The sequence below is a fragment of the Bufo bufo genome, chromosome 3, assembly GCF_905171765.1.
Source record: "Bufo bufo chromosome 3, aBufBuf1.1, whole genome shotgun sequence".
Classification (NCBI taxonomy): domain Eukaryota; kingdom Metazoa; phylum Chordata; class Amphibia; order Anura; family Bufonidae; genus Bufo; species Bufo bufo.
In genome coordinates, this window is record NC_053391.1 from 406,151,025 (window position 1) to 406,171,399 (window position 20,375).

Sequence of the window (20,375 nt, forward strand, 5' to 3'; positions counted from 1 at the left end):
TTAGGGCCCCTAGAATGCCAGGGCAGTATAACTACCCCACAAGCGACCCCATTTTGGAAAGAAGACACCCCAAGGTATTCCGTGAGGGGCATGGCGAGTTCCTAGAAGTTTCTATTTTTTGTCGCAAGTTAGCGGAAAATGATGATTTTTTTTTTTTTCTTACAAAGTCTCATATTCCACTAACTTGTGACAAAAAATAAAAACTTCCATGAACTCACTATGCCCATCACGAAATACCTGGGGGTGTCTTCTTTCCAAAATGGGGTCACTTGTGGGGTAGTTATACTGCCCTGGCATTTTAGGGGCCCGAATGCGTGTAAAGTAGTTTGAAATCAAAATCTGTAAAAAATGGCCGGTGAAATCCGAAAGGTGCTCTTTGGAATGTGGGCCCCTTTGCCCACCTAGGCTGCAAAAAAGTGTCACACATCTGGTATTGCCATACTCAGGAGAAGTTGGGCAATGTGTTTTGGGGTGTCATTTTACATATACCCATGCTGGGTGAGATAAATATCTCGGTCAACTGCCAACTTTGTATAAAAAAATGGGAAAAGTTGTCTTTTGCCAAGATATTTCTCTCACCCAGCATGGGTATATGTAAAAAGACACCCCAAAACACATTGCCCAACTTCTCCTGAGTACGGTGATACCAGATGTGTGACACTTTTTTGCAGCCTAGGTGGGCAAAGGGGCCCACATTACAAAGAGCACCTTTCGGATTTCACCGGCCATTTTTTACAGATTTTGATTTCAAACCACTTCTCACGCATTCGGGCCCCTAAAACGCCAGGGCAGTATAACTACCCCACAAGTGACCCCATTTTGGAAAGAAGACACCCCAAGGTATTTCGTGATGGGCATAGTGAGTTCATGGAAGTTTTTATTTTTTGTCACAAGTTAGTGGAATATGAGACTTTGTAAGAAAAAAAAAAAAGAAAAAATCATTTTCCGCTAACTTGTGACAAAAAATTAAAAATTCTAGGAAATCGCCATGCCCCTCACGGAATACCTTGGGGTGTCTTCTTTCCAAAATGGAGTCACTTGTGGGGTAGTTATACTGCCCTGGCATTTTAGGGGACCTAATGTGTGGTAAGTAGTTTGAAATCAAAATGTGTAAAAAATGACCTGTGAAATCCTAAAGGTGCTCTTTGGAATGTGGGCCCCTTTGCCCACCTAGGCTGCAATAAAGTGTCACTCATGTGGTATCGCCGTACTCAGGAGAAGTTGGGCAATGTGTTTTGGGGTGTCTTTTTACATATACTCATGCTGGGTGAGAGAAATATCTCGGCAAAAGACAACTTTTCCCATTTTTTATACAAAGTTGGCATTTGACCAAGATATTTATCTCACCCAGCATGGGTATATGTAAAATGACACCCCAAAACACATTGCCCAACTTCTCCTGAGTACGGCGATACCAGATGTGTGACACTTTTTTGCAGCCTAGATGCGCAAAGGGGCCCACATTCCTTTTATGAGGGCATTTTTAGACATTTGGATCCCAGACTTCTTCTCACGCTTTAGGGCCCCTAAAATGCCAGAGCAGTATAAATACCCCACATGTGACCCCATTTTGGAAAGAAGACACCCCAAGGTATTCAATGAGGGGCATGGCGAGTTCATAGAAATTGTTTTTTTTGGCACAAGTTAGCGGAAATTGATTATTATTTTTTTATCACAAAGTCTCCCTTTTCGCTAACTTGGGACAAAAATGTCAATCTTTCATGGACTCAATATGCCCCTCAGCGAATACCTTGGGGTGTCTTCTTTCCGAAATGGGGTCACATGTGGGGTATTTTTACTGCCCTGGCATTTAAGGGGCCCTAAAGCGTGAGAAGAAGTCTGGAATATAAATGTCTAAAAGAATTTACGCATTTGGATTCCGTGAGGGGTATGGTGAGTTCATGTGAGATTTTATTTTTTGACACAAGTTAGTGGAATATGAGACTTTGTAAGAAAAAAAATAATAATTCCGCTAACTTGGGCCAAAAAAATGTCTGAATGGAGCCTTACAGGGGGGTGATTAATGACAGGGGCGTGATCAATGACAGGGGGGTGATCAGGGAGTCTATATGGGGTGATCACCCCCCTGTCATTGATCACCCCCCTATAAGGCTCCATTCAGATGTCCGTATGTGTTTTGCGGATCCGATCCATGTATCCGTGGACCCGTAAAAAACATACGGACGTTTGAATGGAGCCTTACAGGGGGGTGATCAATGACAGGGGGGTGATCAGGGAGTCTATATGGGGTGATCACCCCCCTGTCATTGATCACCCCCCTATAAGGCTCCATTCAGATATCCGTATGTGTTTTGCGGATCCGATCCATGTATCCGTGGATCCGTAAAAAACATACGGATGTTTGAATGGAGCCTTACAGGGGGGTGATCAATGACAGGGGGGTGATCAATGACAGGGGGGTGATCAGGGAGTCTATATGGGGTGATCACCCCCCTGTCATTTATCACCCCCCTATAAGGCTCCATTCAGATGTCCGTATGTGTTTTGCGGATCCGATCCATATATCCGTGGATCCGTAAAAAACATACGAACGTTTGAATGGAGCCTTACAGGGGGGTGATCAATGACAGGGGGGTGATCAATGACAGGGGGGTGATCAGGGAGTCTATATGGGGTGATCACCCCCCTGTAAGGCTCCATTCAGACGTCTGTATGTGTTTTGCGGATCCGATCCACGTATCAGTGGATCCGTAAAAATCATACGGACGTCTGAATGGAGCCTTACAGGGGGGTGATCAATGACAGGGGGGTGATCAGGGAGTCTATATGGAGTGATCACCTCCGTCATTGATCACCCCCCTGTAAGGCTCCATTCAGACGTCCGTATGTGTTTTGCGGATCCGATCCATGTATCAGTGGATCCGTAAAAATCATACGGACGTCTGAATGGAGCCTTACAAGGGGGTGATCAATGACAGGGGGGTGATCAATGACAGGGGGTGATCAGGGAGTCTATATGGGGTGATCAGGAGTGATCAGGGGTTAATAAGTGACAGGGGGGGTGTAGTATAGTGGTGTTTGGTGCTACTTATTACTGAGCTGCCTGTGTCCTCTGGTGGTCGATCCAAGCAAAAGGGACCACCAGAGGACCAGGTAGCAGGTATATTAGACGCTGTTATGAAAACAGCGTCTAATATACCTGTTAGGGGTTAAAAAAATCGCATCTCCAGCCTGCCAGCGAACGATCGCCGCTGGCACGCGTTCACAGGAAATCTCGCGTCTCGCGAGATGACGCACGGATGCGTCCAGGAGGAATGAATCGACCGCCTCCAGGACGCATCCGTGCGTTAGGCGGTCGGGAGGTGGTTAAACTTAGGACGTACCGGTACACCCTGAGTCCTTATGCATTCGGGAAATTGGGCGTACCGGTACGCCCTAAGTCCTTAAGGGGTTAAAGGGTCGAACACTCACTTATAGGATTGCTGCCTTACATCTGGTGATATTAGAGGCACAGCTTGCTAAGAGCTCATTTGTATACTTTTCTAAACTTCTAGTAGAAGTAATAAAGGAATGGCCCCTCAAGGGGCGTCATTGGAGCCTAGCGGCCGTTCAGAGAGGAGCCCTGCCGCTTTGATGTCCCTTATCTTTCAAAAGACAGAAGCAGCGATATTAATAAAGGGGGTGAAAAAGGAGAGGGATTGAAAGCTGGTGTGTGGAGAGTGGAAATTGGAGGCTGTTTTGTAAAACTTTGCAGCATTTGTATGTGGGGGTTGAGTGTCCTTTGTGAAAGGAAGAAAGGAACAAGTGAGAGAAGAGGGAAAGAAACAAGGAAAAATAAAAAAGGGGGTGAAGACATCTAGACGGTTGTGGACTACAGCGTACAGTGACCGTTGTATGTATATTTATACCCCTATTGTAATCTTGACCTTGATTCTAACCCTCTGTAGAAGTTCCTTCATAGGACTAACCCCTTTTAACACCTCCAAACTCTCCCGGACTAACCAGGGATTAATTAACTCTAACATAGGCTAACCCTTCTCATCAAAGGTATAAGGTTGGTACCTGTTTTGCCGAATTTGTGACTTCTCCATCTCCCCCTCTTTGACCAAATGTGTTCGGATCGGTGGACATTGATGTTTCGGAGCTCTTTTATGTGACTATCTCTGGACACCAGGAAACGTGTTGATAATCTGGCTACTGGACTTTTTTTTTTTTTTTCTCCCCCCCTCTCACTATTAACATCTTTTGTCCTAAATAATCTTTATTTTCTTCTCCTTAATAGTACTAATAGTACTAATAATATCTAGACTAAGGTGAATCGTATGGTTTTGTCTAATTGGATTGCTTGTTATAATATTTCAATATATTGCAAACTCTAGCTTTACTGTATGCTAACAGATTTAATGTTCTTGATTAAGACAACTGTACTTCTGTACCTCTGAGATAATTCTTGGGAAGTGTTGTAATAGTGGTGAGTGAGGAGAGAGGAGGAAAAGAGGGAGAAAAAAGGTAAGGGAGGAGGTAGCGAGGAAAGGGGAAGAAGGAAGGGGAAGGAGGGGAAGAGGAAAAGAGAGAGAAGAGAAGCTTAAAAATGCCCCCCAAGAAAAAGGAGGAACAGCGTGGCCCTACTGGTGGTAGTGGTAGGAGATCAGTAACGGGGTTAGAGAGTGGGCCAAAACAACAGGGTTTAAACAAATTCCTGGTCCCTAACTCTCCAGGTTCTAGTTCTCTACAGAAAGAAAAAATTATAGATAAAGAGTCCCATATTTTGATGCAGGAGAACGGGACTACGGGTGGAGCGGGAGAGCGGGGATCCTCTGCGGTACCCACAGAGATAGATGTAAAAATGATGAAGGACATATTTTGCACGGTCTCAAGGATGGAAAATGTAATGGGTAATATAGTGACACAGATCGGGGCAGTGCAAACTGATGTCAGTGTAATACGGGATGAGATGGAGAAAATAAGGCAGCGATTACATGAGATGGAAAAAAGGATTCCCGCACTGGAGCACTCTGTTCAGAAATTAAAGAAGGAGGTTGTATTTCTAAAACAGATAAATGGCAAGATGGAACAAAAATTAATAAATCAAGAAGATAGATCGAGAAGAACAAACATAAGATGTGTAGGGATCCCAGAACGGGCAGAAGGGGACAATTGTATAGAATTTGAGAGATGGATAAAGGAGAATTGCAAGGAGGGCACTCTCTCCCCCCTGTTCGCTATCGAAAGAGCACATAGGGTTCCTACAAAAAAGAGGGTCCCAGGGGATTATCCCAGACATATGCTGGTAAAATGCTTACTTGCTAAGGATCGAGATATAATATTGTCTGATACTAGAACCTCCGAAAAATACCAGATACATGGTGAAAAGATAAGACTCTTCCCAGACTACTCAGCCGACACTAATGCACGTAGAAAAGAGTTCATAACCGTTAAAAAGAGATTAAGGGAGGCAGGTTTGAAGTATAGTTTACTTTTTCCGGCAAAATTAAGAGTGGAATATAGAGGAAGGATTGAATTTTTTCAGACACCAGTAGAGGTCAGCGAATGGGCGGACGGGATGGGCCTTTGGGGGGGGGGGGGTGGGGGTTGGGTGGAGGGGGGGATAAGGAGCCATTATGCTAAGTAATGGAGCCGCCTCGACTGCTGACCAGCAGACGGGGGGCTATTCAGAGGGTGGGAGGGGGAGGTATTCTGGAGAAGGGGGAGAGGGGACATGTTTTTCTTTTTTTTCCTCTTCCCTCTCTGCTAGATGGTTAGGATTCTTTCATTGAACGTGAGAGGTTTACGAGAGAGAGTAAAGAGATACGCTATCCTTGAGTGGATGAAAAGGTTCTTGCCAGCCATCGTTTGCCTCCAAGAGACACACTTAGACAAAGAATCTTTAAGGTGGTTGGAGAAGAGATGGATAGTGGAAGGGTACCATTCGGTATATAAACTTATTCTAAAGGGGTCTCAATTCTGATACACAATAAGATTAAATTTTAGTGTGTTGCATATGAGGCGGATGACTGTGGTAGGTACCTCTTTGTAACGGCATACAAGGGAATGGTCCAAACTCCGAACGGAACCTGACGAATAGCTGCTAGCAGATGAATAGGAAACGCACCCAAGTGGCTTACACTCCTAGCAATCAGTCTCTAACAGCATACAGTGAATCCCCCCAAGAACGAGACCAAGCTCCGTGTTGAGGGTAAAGCAGTGGACAGCCAGAGCTGTGTGTTTATTGTTCTCATATAACATTGGTACACATTAGTACCACCCACAGGGTTTTGTAAAAACAACCAATAAACACGTGCAATACAATAAAACACTCCCACACAAAATCATCCGCTCTGCCTGTGATACAATTACCTTACACAATGGGTTGATGTAATTATCACAGGCAGGAGAATACACAATGTCTTCTGTCCTGGAGACAACCGAGGAGTATTTCAATTATCTCTCAGGACAAAGGGAAATCGCCATCACACACGTGGAGACAATAGGACAGACATTACTACTTAAATATACAATGTCCCAACCATTACAGTAAACATTTAGATGGCTTGGATCTGAGCGCTCAATATATCCAAACAGCGCTCAGATGCCACAAACACAGTTAAATCGCCATGGGGTTTAAGTTTAGCATGGGCCGATGAGAGGGCCCATAATCCTGGGGCAAGAGGCTGGCAACCAGGCTTCTCCACCACCCAGTGGCGAGGTTGGTTTCGCCACACTCTTTTTACAATGTAATATAGAAGGGGTTAAAATAGTAATCGCAAATATATATATTCCACCACCATATAAGCCAGATGTGTTGTATGAGTTGCACAGATTCATGTTGTATAGACAAGAATGTACAGGGTGGGCCATTTATATGGATACACCTTAATAAAATGGGAATGGTTGGTGATATTAACTTCCTTTTTGTGGCACATAAGTATATGTGAGGGGGGAAACTTTTCAAGATGGGTGGTGACCATGGCGGACATTTTGAAGTCGGACATTTTGAATCCAACTTTTGTTTTTTCAATAGGAAGAGGGTCATGTGACACATCAAACTTATTGGGAATTTCACAAGAAAAACAATGGTGTGCTTGGTTTTAACGTAACTTTATTCTTTCATGAGTTATTTACAAGTTTCTGACCACTTATAAAATGTGTTCAATGTGCTGCCCATTGTGCTGGATTGTCAATGCAACCCTCTTCTCCCACTCTTCACACACTGATAGCAACACCGCAGGAGAAATGCTAGCACAGGCTTCCAGTATCCTTAGTTTCAGGTGCTGCACATCTCGTATCTTCACAGCATAGACAATTGCCTTCAGATGGCCCTAAAGATAAAAGTCTAAGGGGGTCAGATCGGGAGACCTTGGGGGCCATTCAACTGGCCCACGACGACCAATCCCCTTTCCAGGAAACTGTTCATCTAGGAATGCTCGGACCTGACACCCATAATGTGGTGGTGCACCATCTTGCTGGAAAAACTCAGGGAACGTGCCAGCTTCAGTGCATAAAGAGGGAAACACATCATCATGTAGCAATTTCGCATATCCAGTGGCCTTGAGGTTTCCATTGATGAAGAATGGCCCCACTATCTTTGTACCCCATATACCACACCATACCATCAATTTTTTTGTTCCAACCATCTTGGAGGGATCTATCCAATGTGGGTTAGTGTCAGACCAATAGTGGTGGTTTTGTTTGTTAACTTCACCATTCACATAAAAGTTTGCCTCATCACTGAACAAAACCTTCTGCGTAAACTGAGGGTCCTGTTCCAATTTTTGTTTTGCCCATTCTGCAAATTCAGTGCGCCAATCTGGGTCATCCTCGTTGAGATGCTGCAGTAGCTGGAGTTTGTAAGGGTGCCATTTGTGAATAGCTAATATCCGCTGAAGGGATGTTCGACTAATGCCACTCTCCAGTGACATGCGGCGAGTGCTACGCTGTGGGCTCTTGCTGAATGACGCTAGGACAGCCACTGATGTTTCTTCATTAGAGACAGATTTCATGCGTCCACATTTTGGCAAATCCAACACTGAACCAGTTTCACGAACCTTAGCAAGCAGTTTGCTAACTGTAGCATGGGAATGGGTGGTCTCGTAGGGTGTCTTGCATTGAAATCTGCTGCAATGACCTGGTTACTGCGTTCACCAGACATCAACACAATTTCTATCCGCTCCTCACGTGTTAACCTCGGCGACATGTCAATGGCTGTAAACAAAGAGAAACTTGTAAATAACTCATGAAAGAATAAAGTTACATTGTGTGAAATTCCCAATAAGTTTGATGTGTCACATGACCCTCTTCCTATTGAAAAAACAAAAGTTGGATTCAAAATGGCCGACTTTAAAATGGCCGCCATGGTCACCACCCATCTTGAAAAGTTTCCCCCCTCACATATACTAATGTGCCACAAACAGGAAGTTAATATCACCAACCATTCCCATTTTATTAAGGTGTATCCATATAAATGGCCACCCTGTATAATGATTGCGATAGGAGATTACAATGCTGTAATGGATCCACTCAGGGATAGAATGTCTGGCAGAGGGGGAAGAATACAAAATGTAGATTTGTTTAAACTGGCCGTGGAATTTAACTGGATTGATGTTTGGCGCTATCTGAACCCGGAAGAAACCATGTATTCTTGTTATTCTAAATCGCATCAAACCTGGTCAAGAATAAATATGGTCTTTGGAAATAAAAATTTAATGACCCAAAATAGGATGAAGAGAAAGTATTTGCCTATGGCTCTATCCGATCATAGTGCTGTGGTAATGGAATTGGACCTGAACAGAAAGAAAAACTGTGTTTAAGTTTAATTCTCATTGGTTATCATTAATCTCAGATAAAGAAAGTATAATGTCGGAATTAAAAAAAAAATTCAGGAGAATAATAACTCCGCTAGCAGATTGATAGTTTGGGATACTGCCAAGGCATACAGGGAGTGCAGAATTATTAGGCAAGTTGTATTTTTGAGGATTAATTTTATTATTGAACAACAACCATGTTCTCAATGAACCCAAAAAACTCATTAATATCAAAGCTGAATATTTTTGGAAGTAGTTTTTAGTTTGTTTTTAGTTTTAGCTATTTTAGGGGGATATCTGTGTGTGCAGGTGACTATTACTGTGCATAATTATTAGGCAACTTAACAAAAAACAAATATATACCCATTTCAATTATTTATTTTTACCAGTGAAACCAATATAACATCTCAACATTCACAAATATACATTTCTGACATTCAAAAACAAAACAAAAACAAATCAGTGACCAATATAGCCACCTTTCTTTGCAAGGACACTCAAAAGCCTGCCATCCATGGATTCTGTCAGTGTTTTGATCTGTTCACCATCAACATTGCGTGCAGCAGCAACCACAGCCTCCCAGACACTGTTCAGAGAGGTGTACTGTTTTCCCTCCTTGTAAATCTCACATTTGATGATGGACCACAGGTTCTCAATGGGGTTCAGATCAGGTGAACAACGAGGCCATGTCATTAGATTTTCTTCATTTATACCCTTTCTTGCCAGCCACGCTGTGGAGTACTTGGACGCGTGTGATGGAGCATTGTCCTGCATGAAAATCATGTTTTTCTTGAAGGATGCAGACTTCTTCCTGTACCACTGCTTGAAGAAGGTGTCTTCCAGATACTGGCAGTAGGACTGGGAGTTGAGCTTGACTCCATCCTCAACCCGAAAAGGCCCCACAAGCTCATCTTTGATGATACCAGCCCAAACCAGTACTCCACCTCCACCTTGCTGGCGTCTGAGTCGGACTGGAGCTCTGTGCCCTTTACCAATCCAGCCACGGGCCCATCCATCTGGCCCATCAAGACTCACTCTCATTTCATCAGTCCATAAAACCTTAGAAAAATCAGTCTTGAGATATTTCTTGGCCCAGTCTTGACGTTTCAGCTTGTGTGTCTTGTTCAGTGGTGGTCGTCTTTCAGCCTTTCTTACCTTGGCCATGTCTCTGAGTATTGCACACCTTGTGCTTTTGGGCACTCCAGTGATGTTGCAGCTCTGAAATATGGCCAAACTGGTGGCAAGTGGCATCTTGGCAGCTGCACGCTTGACTTTTCTCAGTTCATGGGCAGTTATTTTGCGCCTTGGTTTTTCCACACGCTTCTTGCGACCCTGTTGACTATTTTGAATGAAACGCTTAATTGTTCGATGATCACGCTTCAGAAGCTTTGCAATTTTAAGAGTGCTGCATCCCTCTGCAAGATATCTCACTATTTTTGACTTTTCTGAGCCTGTCAAGTCCTTCTTTTGACCCATTTTGCCAAAGGAAAGGAAGTTGCCTAATAATTATGCACACCTGATATAGGGTGCTGATGTCATTAGACCACACCCCTTCTCATTACAGAGATGCACATCACCTAATATGCTTAATTGGTAGTAGGCTTTCGAGCCTATACAGCTTGGAGTAGGACAACATGCATAAAGAGGATGATGTGGTCAAAATACTCATTTGCCTAATAATTCTGCACGCAGTGTATTTAAGAGGACTGTTGTTTAAAAAGGTGAATTATTGGAAGAAAAGTACTAAAGAAAAAGGCAATGTAGTGGAAAAAAAATTAGAAGAAGCAAGATTAGCATGTATAATGAACCCCACTGAAAATAATAGGAAGGAATGGGAGGAGGAACAGGAAAAGTAAAAAAAATACATTAGTTAGATAGAAGTAGGAAAGAATTGCTCTTACAAGGGTTTCGGTTAGCTTCAGAGGGAGAAAAGGTTGGCAAAATTTTAGCAGGTATTGTAAAAAATCAAAGAGGGAAATCATGGATAGGGGCGATCAGAGATAATACGGACGAAATAATTAGTTCACCTGAAGGAATTTAAAAAGTTTTTGTGGACTATTTCCAGGAACTTTATAAGTCTAGGGTACAATATTAAAAAATAGATTTGGATCTATATTTAGACCAGATTGCTCTGAGAGAGATATCTCAGGCCCAAAAGGAATATCTGGAAAAATAAATATCTAGTTTAGAAATAAATGAGGTTTTGGGTAAGGTGAAACCTGCAAAAACACCAGGGTGTGATGGCCTCCCTTTTGAAATATATAAGACCTTTGCCCAGGTGTTGATACCAGAATTAAAAATGACACTGTGTGAGGCTCAAAAAGTAGGGGACTTACCAGATTCCATGAAAGAAGCAATTATCACATTAATTCCAAAAAGGGGCAAAGAACAATTAGACCCCGGTTCATATAGACCAATATCTTTGTTAAATACGGACGTTAAAATTCTGGCAAAGGTTTTGGCAGGTAGGTTTTCTAAGGTGATCAAAGGTATAATCCATGAAGATCAGACAGGTTTTATACCCGGAAGAACGATTTATTCAAATATAAGAAGGTGGTACCTTAACATCGAAGCTAATAGAACAGAAACTGGTGAAAAAGCTATACTTTCATTGGATGCCCAAAAGGCATTTGATTGTATTGAGTGGGAGTATTTATGGGCAGTTTTAAAAAGGGTTGGCATAGGGGAGGGATTTATAAGATGGATCCAACTTATATATTCCAATCCGAGGTCTAGGGTGATGGTGGATGGGAGCTTGTCCCTGCCTCTTGCCCTTTATCGGGGCACTAGGCAGGGATGACCTCTCTCCCCATTACTATTTGCTATTGCAATTGAGCCCTTGGCAAGTATAATAAGAAATTATAGCGAGTGTAAAGGTTTTCAATATGTGGAAGGAGATGAAAAATAATTAATGTACGCTGACGATATTTTATTATTTATGCACAACACTGGGGATCAGTTTAATAGAGTAATAGATATAATAGATACGTTTTTTTTTTTTTCTGGTTTAAATATTAACTGGGGGAAATCCCATATGATGTTATTAGGAGATGGGCAATCACAGAGGGACTCAAGGGTGCATGTGCTTGAGAAACACGAGAGTTTTAAATATTTAGGTATACAAATCTCCGGAAATATAGAAGAATATGAAAAGTTAAATGTACTCCTCGTAATTAAAGAACTCAGAACTAAAATACATATTTGGAAACGATTACCGTTGTCAATTCAGGGTCGGCTGAATTTAATAAAAATGATTTTTCTTCCAAAAATACTGTATGTCCTACAAAATGCCCCATTGAGGTTGCCGAAGAAGATTTTTAGGTTATTAGATAGTCTAATGGGGGATTTTATTTGGAAAGGTGCTATCCCTAGGATAAAGAAAGAAGTGCTTCAGCTCCCAGTAAGAGAGGGTGGATTAGCTGTTCCTAACAGTTTTTTTTTTATTATTTAATAACACAATACAGTCAGATAAAAGGTAGTTTGAATGGATTAGTGGGAAGGCAGGAATTAAATAAATTGGGTTGGAGAGTGGAATGGAATCACTTAGAGCTATTGGAATCAGGTACACTGGGGGAAAAATACTATAGGAAATAGAATATTGAATTCAATGGAGTATATATGGGTGGAAGTTAAAAAAATATTAGAGATTAAAGGTTATTTGCAGTATACACCTATTTGGAAAAAAATTTATTTAAAGGAACTGCAAACGATTAGGCTTTATATAGACTGGGAAAAAAAGGGGATGAAATATTTAGGTCAAGTATTTGAGGAAGATAAACTGAAGGATTTTAATACTCTCGTTAGGGAGTTTGGGATCCCCCAAAAGGATATCTATACATATTTCCAGCTTAAAAATGCCTTGAAGACAGTGGTGCATGTAGATAAATACAGAAAGGAACAATCAGATAGAATAGATAAATTTACCAACGGAGGAGAAAAAAGAGGAATAACTGCAAAAAGATACAGGATTTTGATAGAAGGAAAAAAAAACTGATTATACTTACTAGAGGAAAATGGGGAAAAGAACTTCAGTCTTTTACGGAAGAGAAATGGAAAGACGCTCTTAGAAGTTATACTATGGTGTCGGAAAGGGGCTCACATAAGATATCTCAGTTTTTTACAGTGCATAGGCTACACCGATATCCTTGGATGTTTAAGAGAATGGGTGTGAGAACTTCTGATAAGTGCCCAAAATGTAGGAGAGAGAATACAGATCTTATACACTGTTTTTGGAGATGCCCTAGACTTTTTAGGTACTGGAAAGAAATAGCAGAGATTGTATCAGTATTTTTGGATGTTCAAGTTTTTGAAGACCCAGTAGTCTGCATATTAGGGGCAACTGAACATCTGAAGTTAAATAAAGAGACACGATTGGTTTTGGGTAAAGTACTATTTCAAGCTAGACTCCTTATACTGGGTAAATGGAGATCCCCCTACAGTGGGACAGTGGCGAGAAGCAGTTGCTAATTTGATTAAAGTGGAACGGGTGACTGAGAGATATACTGAAAAAACAGAAAAAATGTATGAAATATGGAAAAAATGGTTATACCAGGGCCGGATGTTTATGTTCCTTTTTTTTTCCCTCGTCCCTCTCTCTCTCCAAGGGTGGGGGGTGGCTACTTGGGATAAAATGTTACTATAAATTTACTGGTGTAAAATGTATTTTTGTATTTTTGAGATTTTTGTATATGTTTGTATAAAATTGAAAAAAAAGAAATAAAAAAAAAGAAAGGAATGGCACAACATAGAATCATAAGACTAGATGTTCCACAATTGTTATTACATGGGCAATACATGAAGCTATTAAAACAGGAATGTTAGGAGATGTGACAGGTCCTCTATAATGACCTGGCCTGAAAAGAGGTACTGTCATGGGACAAAAAAAAATGCAAGGTAGGTATACTTGCTTCCAGCCGCTGGATTCCTGAGTATAGTGCTTTTATTATGTTTGGGAGCCCCTAGTATTTGGCACAATGTATGTTAATAGAGTGGAGTCTATCATGTGGCTACCACATCACTTTTCTGTAAGTGGTGTCCACAGCATCTCTCTCATGCTCTGTAATACAAACACTCTCAGAGCGATGCGGAAGCTGAACGGCATCGCAAGTGACTCGAAGTTGGGACCAGTCAGTGGGACGCATATCACACCGCTAACTGGTTTTCTGAAGCTGCTTGTCCCACTGAAGCTTCTGTGCGCTTGCAATGCCACTCAGTCCCAGAGTTATGTCTTCATCCAGCCTACAATTGCGAGGCAGGGCTTCTGCATTGTTCTGAGTGGACAGATGCTCATGCACACGGCCGTAGCCGTTTTTGCGATCCGCAAATCACGGATACGGGCCAAGGGCCTGCACCCATTTGTTTCCCTCCTTCACAAATGTCCTATCCTTGTCCACAAAACAGACAAGAATAGGACATGTTCAAACTTTATGCAGGGCCGCAGAACGGACAGCAAACAGGTGTGCTGCCAGCATCTTTTGTGGCCCTATTGAGATGAACGAGTCCGCATCCGACTTTCAAAAAATGTGGATCGGATGCGGACTAAAACTATGGCCATGTGCATGAGTGACGCAGCAGACACCACCTGCAGAAAACAGATGTGGCTGCTGCCCAGAACACACTATATTAACATATAATGTGCCAATCCGCTATAAGGCCTCTTTCACATGAGCGAGTTTTCCGTCCGGGTGTAATCCATGAAGCGGACTGAATCCTGACCCATTCATTTTAATGCGGCAGGTAAAATCGCAGCATATTCTATATTCTGCATTTTTAAGGTAGCTGGTGAATGGGGCTTGCGTGAAAAACGGATTGCATCTGCATATAATCCGGATTCAATGCATTTTTCACTGGTGGTTGCTAGGGCTCATGCACATGACCATACCCTGTTTTGCAGTCCACAAAACAGGGATACCGGTCGTGCGTGTTCCGCATTTTGGAGAACGGAACATCCTGCACTCTACAGAACAACCTGAGTGCTGAGAACCCAACAGACTGCTAAAACAAGAAGGGCTGTATCTCCTCGCTGGTGAAGACCTCATGTACCCTTTAATATGTCACTATGATATATATATATTACTTTACGATTTTTATTATTTTAACTGCCTCGCTGCAGTTTGCCCCCCAAAAAACTGGAACTCAAACAACCACTTTAATTAACTGATCCCAGCCTGGGGCTCAGTAAGGCCTCATGCACACAAACGTATTTTCTTTCCGTGTCCGTTCCGTTTTTTTGCGGAGCGTATATGGAACCATTCATTTCAATGGGTCCGCAAAAAAAAAAATGGAAGTTACTCCGTGTGCATTCCGTTTCCGTATTTCCATTCCGCAAAACAATAGAACATGTCCTATTATTGTCCGCATTACGGACGAGGATAGTACTGTCCTATAAAGGGCCAGCTGTTCCGTTCCGCAAAATACGGAATGCACACGGATGTCATCTTCATTTTTTTGCGGATCCATTTTTTGTGGACTGCAAAATACATACGGTCGTGTGCATGAGCCCTAAGGCTGAGTTCACATCTCCGTCAAGAAGAACCAGCAGGCTGTTCTCACAGGATCCGGCATTGCCGAATTCTCTACTCCACCACCAGATCCCCATTGACTGTAACGAGGTCCGGTGGTGATCCAGCTGCTTTCCAGCATAAATGCCGGGTTTCAAAAACTGTTGCATGCAGCAGTTTTTTATCTCTCCGAATGCAATTTGTGCTGGATCCCCTTGATGTAGATGTGAACGAAGCCTAAGGGTACGGCTACATAGAGCTTTTTGTGGTAGATCTGCGTGCAGAATTTTCAGCCAAAGACAAAAGTGGATCCACCAGGAAAGAGAAGAATAAAGCCTTTCATTTATATTTCCAATTCCTTTTGAATCCACTTCTGGCTTTGGCTGGGAATCCTACAAGCAGATCTGCCTCAAAACCTCAGCAAAAATCTGTGTGGCCGTACCCTAAGGGCTGTTTCACACGAGCGAGTCCATTGTGGGAATCGCGCTCCGTGTGTAAGTGTGATCCTCCGTTCTGGACTTGCGGCAGCGCACGGCGTTATCATGATTTATAATGCTATGTGCCTCTGCTTGACCTTATTGCTACAGAATAATACTGACAGCTTTATGTCGCTGTGATTCTGTAGCAATAAGGTCAAGCAGAGACACACAGCATTATAAATCATGATAATTCCGTGCGCTGCCGCAAGTCCAGAACTGAAGATCGCACTCACACACGGAGTGCGATTCCCGCAATGGACTTGCTCGTGTGAAAGGGGCCTAAGAGTGTATCTACATAGTATGGTTGACGGTGCAGTCAAACATGCAATTGTTAGGCTAGTTTCACACTTGTGGCAGGGAGATCGGGCAGGCTGGTCCGGTAGAGAACAGCCTGCCCGAGTCCTCAGAATCTGTCTGGATAGACCACCTTCCTGCCGGACCCAGACATGTCCTATCTTTCCCGGTATCTGGTGGATCGTGCAGGGTTCATGTGGCCGGTGCCTGTATTTTGCAGACCTGCGGTTGTGTGAATGGGACCTTAGCATTTTTGGTAGTGTTTTTTTGCTGCTGTGGTTTCTGAATGCATTTTATTCAGAAACCAGAGGAATAAAATAAAAAAACTGTATTAAGGCATTTTTAAGTGTAGGTTTTGTCGGCACAGTCAAAAATGACCCATTTCAGTACATCATGGACAGAATACAAATCGGAATAATCAGCTGTGGATTTGCCCCAGAATCTGTGGGTGACGGTTTCTGTTTTGTATGCTGCAGATCTTCCTATTTTCCTTCATTTTTCTCCTGTAGGCACAGACAGCTATGTGCCATAGGTATGATGGCATGCCTTCCTATTCACATCAATGGGCAGCAGCAAAGACACAACCTGTCAGCCTATATAACTGGATCATCCATAACTATCTCCGCTCTGTATTGTCTACTTATCATACATTGACACTAGTGCAGCCGGAGACACGAGAAGCTGCACACAGCCTAGTTAGTACCAGCTCTGCCAGTACCAGTAAGGAGCGCTCCGGGACCTGGTGCGCATGTGCGGTGACCCCGGAAGTGGCTGTGCTGACACGTGTGGCACAGAGCAGCATGGTTGTGCAGAGTGTCTCAGGCATGGACGGCGGGGAAGCTGCATCTAAGAAGAAGAAGAACGAGCCGAAGAAGGATGCGGCAGTGCGCAGTGTCCTGCAGCAGAACCGGCAGTTCCTGGACTTCTTCTGGGACATTGCGAAGCTGGATCAGGATGTCAGACTGGCAGCCACTGAGAACCTCATCCAGTACCTGAAGTCCAGCGACAAGGTAGGTCTGGGGCTGGGCTGTGGGGATCTGCTGCATTCGGCCCCCTTTGTCCATGGCTGAAATGTGAAAGAGAATCTGTAAGAGCTCCTTAAAGGGGTTTCCCACTTTGTAAAGTGCAGGTATATCACTAGGCTATCTCAGAGGGGGTCATACCTGCGGGGCCCCCACTGGAAGGTCCGCAGCACTGATTTAGCAATGCTTACACAGTGAGGCCCCAGTTTACTGGAGTTTCCTCGCAGGCGGGTGTCAGGATCTCTGCCACCTGATTCTTAAGATCAGATGAGGTCCTAGAGGTCGGAGCCCCACTGATCAGAAGGTGATGACAAGAGATGAGCGAATCGATCAATTCTAAAATTCAGAAATTCTGAACAAATTTTCAGGAAATTCAGTATTTAAATTTTTTAATTCAATCGTGTGAAGAATTTTGAACGATTCACTCATCTCTAGTGATGACATATTCTAGCAATATGCCAGGGCTTTACAACATGGGAGTGCCCCATCATCTTAGGTTACTGCTTTAAAGGGGGTTATACTTGCACTGCTCCCCAGCACCCGCGTCACTCCTGATGCCTGCATGGCCGCCTCTCCCAGTGGTGCCAATAGCAAGCATCACAGGTGACGCTAGGGAGGCTTTCTATTGGCTGCCCACCCCATTGCCGGGTGTTTTATTCTGCAGGATAGGGAGATGCATCGGCAACCTTGAGGGGAGGGCCCAGGCATTGCGGGGAGGGCATTATAGGGGTTGGATAGCCCCTTTAATACACCCATACTGTCTCATTTTGAAATTATGAGGTTGATTGATCAGGAGTCAATGTCTGCATTGTACAACCTATTTCATAGTAGGGTTGTCACGATACCAAAAATTTGATTTCGATACCATAAAAAAGTATTGCGATACTTGATACCATTCGTTACCACGCAAAATAAAAAAAACACCAAAAAAAGCCACGTGCATTCCACATTTTTTATGTAAAGTCCGGCCTATAATCGAACAGTCCTATCCTATTTTTGGGGGGGACAAGGTGACTAAAAAATGGCGACTCGTGCAGTTTTTATTTTATTTTTTTCTGTTACGGCGCTCACCGCATAGGAGACATTTTCTAATATTTTAATAGTTTGGAATTTCGGGACGTGGCGATATGTAAACTATTTATTTATTTTTTATATATTATATATGTTAAATTGGGAAAAAGGGTGATTTATACTTTTTCTTTAATAACTATTTCCCCTTAGGGGCCAGAACCTGGGATCTTTTCATCCCTGGTCCTATTCACCTTGATAGATCTCTATTAGGGTGACTATGACTTCACACTCTCCCTGCTGCCCTGTGCATAGTGCACACAGCAGCAGGAAGGTTACCATGGCACCCAGGACTTCAGTAGCGTCCTGGCTGCCATGGTAAATGATCGGAGACCCAGGATTACACTGCTGGGGCTCCGATCAATAGCTGCCACTGCCACCAATGAGAGGAGGGGACCCTGTGGCCACTGCCACCAATGAGGAGGAGGGGAGTGGACTCTGTGGCCACCGCCACCAATGATTTAATATTGGGGGGGGACCAGGCCATTTTTCACCTTAAGGACCAGGCCATTTTTTGCAAATTTAACGTCGCCTTATGTGGTGATAACTTTAAAACGCTTTTACTTAGGCCTCTTTCACATGACCGTATAGCTTTTTCAGTGTTTTGCGGTCCGTTTTTCACGGATCCGTTGTTCCATTTTTTGTTTCTGTTCCGTTTTTCCGTATGGCATATACAGTAATTACATAGAAAAAATTGGGCTGGGCATAACATTTTCGAAAGATGGTTCCGCAAAAACGGAACGGATACGCAAGACATACAGATGCATTTCCATATGTGTTCCGTTTTTTTGCGGACCCATTGACTTGAATGGAGCCACGAAACGTGATTTGCGGGCAATAATAGAACATGTTCTATTTTTCAACGGAACGGAAATACAGAAACATATGGAGTACATTCAGTTTTTTTTTGCGGAACCATTGAAATGAATGGTTTCGTATACGGAACGCAAAAAACAGCCCGTAAACGGGGGGAAAATAAAACGGTCATGTGAAAGAGGCCTTATCCAGGCCATTCTGAGATTGTTTTATTGTCATATATTGTACTTTATGACAGTGGCAAATTTGAGTCAAAATATTTCATTTTTATTTATAAAAAAAGACCAAAGTTACCCAAAAACTTGAAAAATTAGCAATTTTCTAAAATTTACATTTCTCTGCTTTTAAAACAGATAGTGATATCTCCTAAAATAGTTATTACTTTACATTTACCATATGTCTACTTTATGTTTGGATCATTTTGTAAGTGATATTTTCTTTTTTTAGGACTTTAGAAGGCTTAGAAGTTTAGAAGCAAATCTTAAAATTTTTAAGACCATTTCCAAAACCCAATCCAGTTCAGGTCTGAAGTCACTTTCTGGGACTTACATAATAGAAACCACCCATAAATGGCCCTATTTTAGAAACTATACCCCTCGAGGTATTCAAAACTGATTTTACAAACTGTTAACCCTTTAGGTGTTCCACAAGAATTAAAGGAAAATGTAGATGACATTTCAGAATTTCACTTTTTTGGCAGATTTTCAATTTTTTTCAGTAACAAAGCAAGGGTTAACAGCCAAATAAAACTCAATATTTATTACCCTCGTTCTGTAGTTTACGGAAACACCCCATATGTGGTCGTAAACTGCTGTACTTTCAGACTGATAGCCGATAACTTATACCTGTTATTCTGTGCATTTTCATTATTGAAAAAAAATATATAAAATTCCTACACAAATCTGCTGTTAAATGAACATGTTTATTGTTAACGTTTAGCTTTTTTTTGTAAATCTTTCTTTTTCATTGGTAAATAGAAATAAAGAATACAGAAACTTACCAGTCAGATTGCAGCAAAACAATGATGATATGGGTCAAATACAACAAATTGGACCACTTTTTTTATATATATTTTTTAAATAAATATCAGTCAAAAGGTAACAAGAACAACAATGTTCAATTGCACATAGCCACATAGTCCATACTTAGAATAAATCTTAGCAAAATGAGCAGCAATGACATAGGTAATAATATCAAAGGAACACTACAGTACATATAAGCAGGGCATCAAAACAGCTTCATTAAGCTATATTTGTTTTGTTGCCTAACTGCTTAGCCTTAGTGTCAATTTAAAGTTTTAAACACATGGTTTAATGCATATAATAAAGAATATTACATTTAAAACAATATAAATGTTGAGTAACTTAACCTTTCTAGCTGAGTAAAGGTAGCATAACTTATAAGGGTCCTGTCCTGGGTTTGCACTTCAGCAAT

The 20,375-nt window shown here is 42.2% G+C and overlaps 1 protein-coding gene across 1 annotated transcript in view; it reads left to right on the forward strand.

Moving 5' to 3' along the window:
• Nucleotides 1–16,802: 16,802 nt before the first annotated feature.
• Nucleotides 16,803–20,375, forward strand: part of MYBBP1A (MYB binding protein 1a) — a 79,238-nt gene continuing 75,665 nt past the window's right edge. The window contains exon 1 of the mRNA XM_040424841.1: nt 16,803–17,045. Within this exon, the coding sequence (XP_040280775.1) occupies nt 16,836–17,045 (210 nt within the window). The 5' untranslated portion in view covers nt 16,803–16,835. The remainder of the gene's footprint in view (nt 17,046–20,375) is intronic.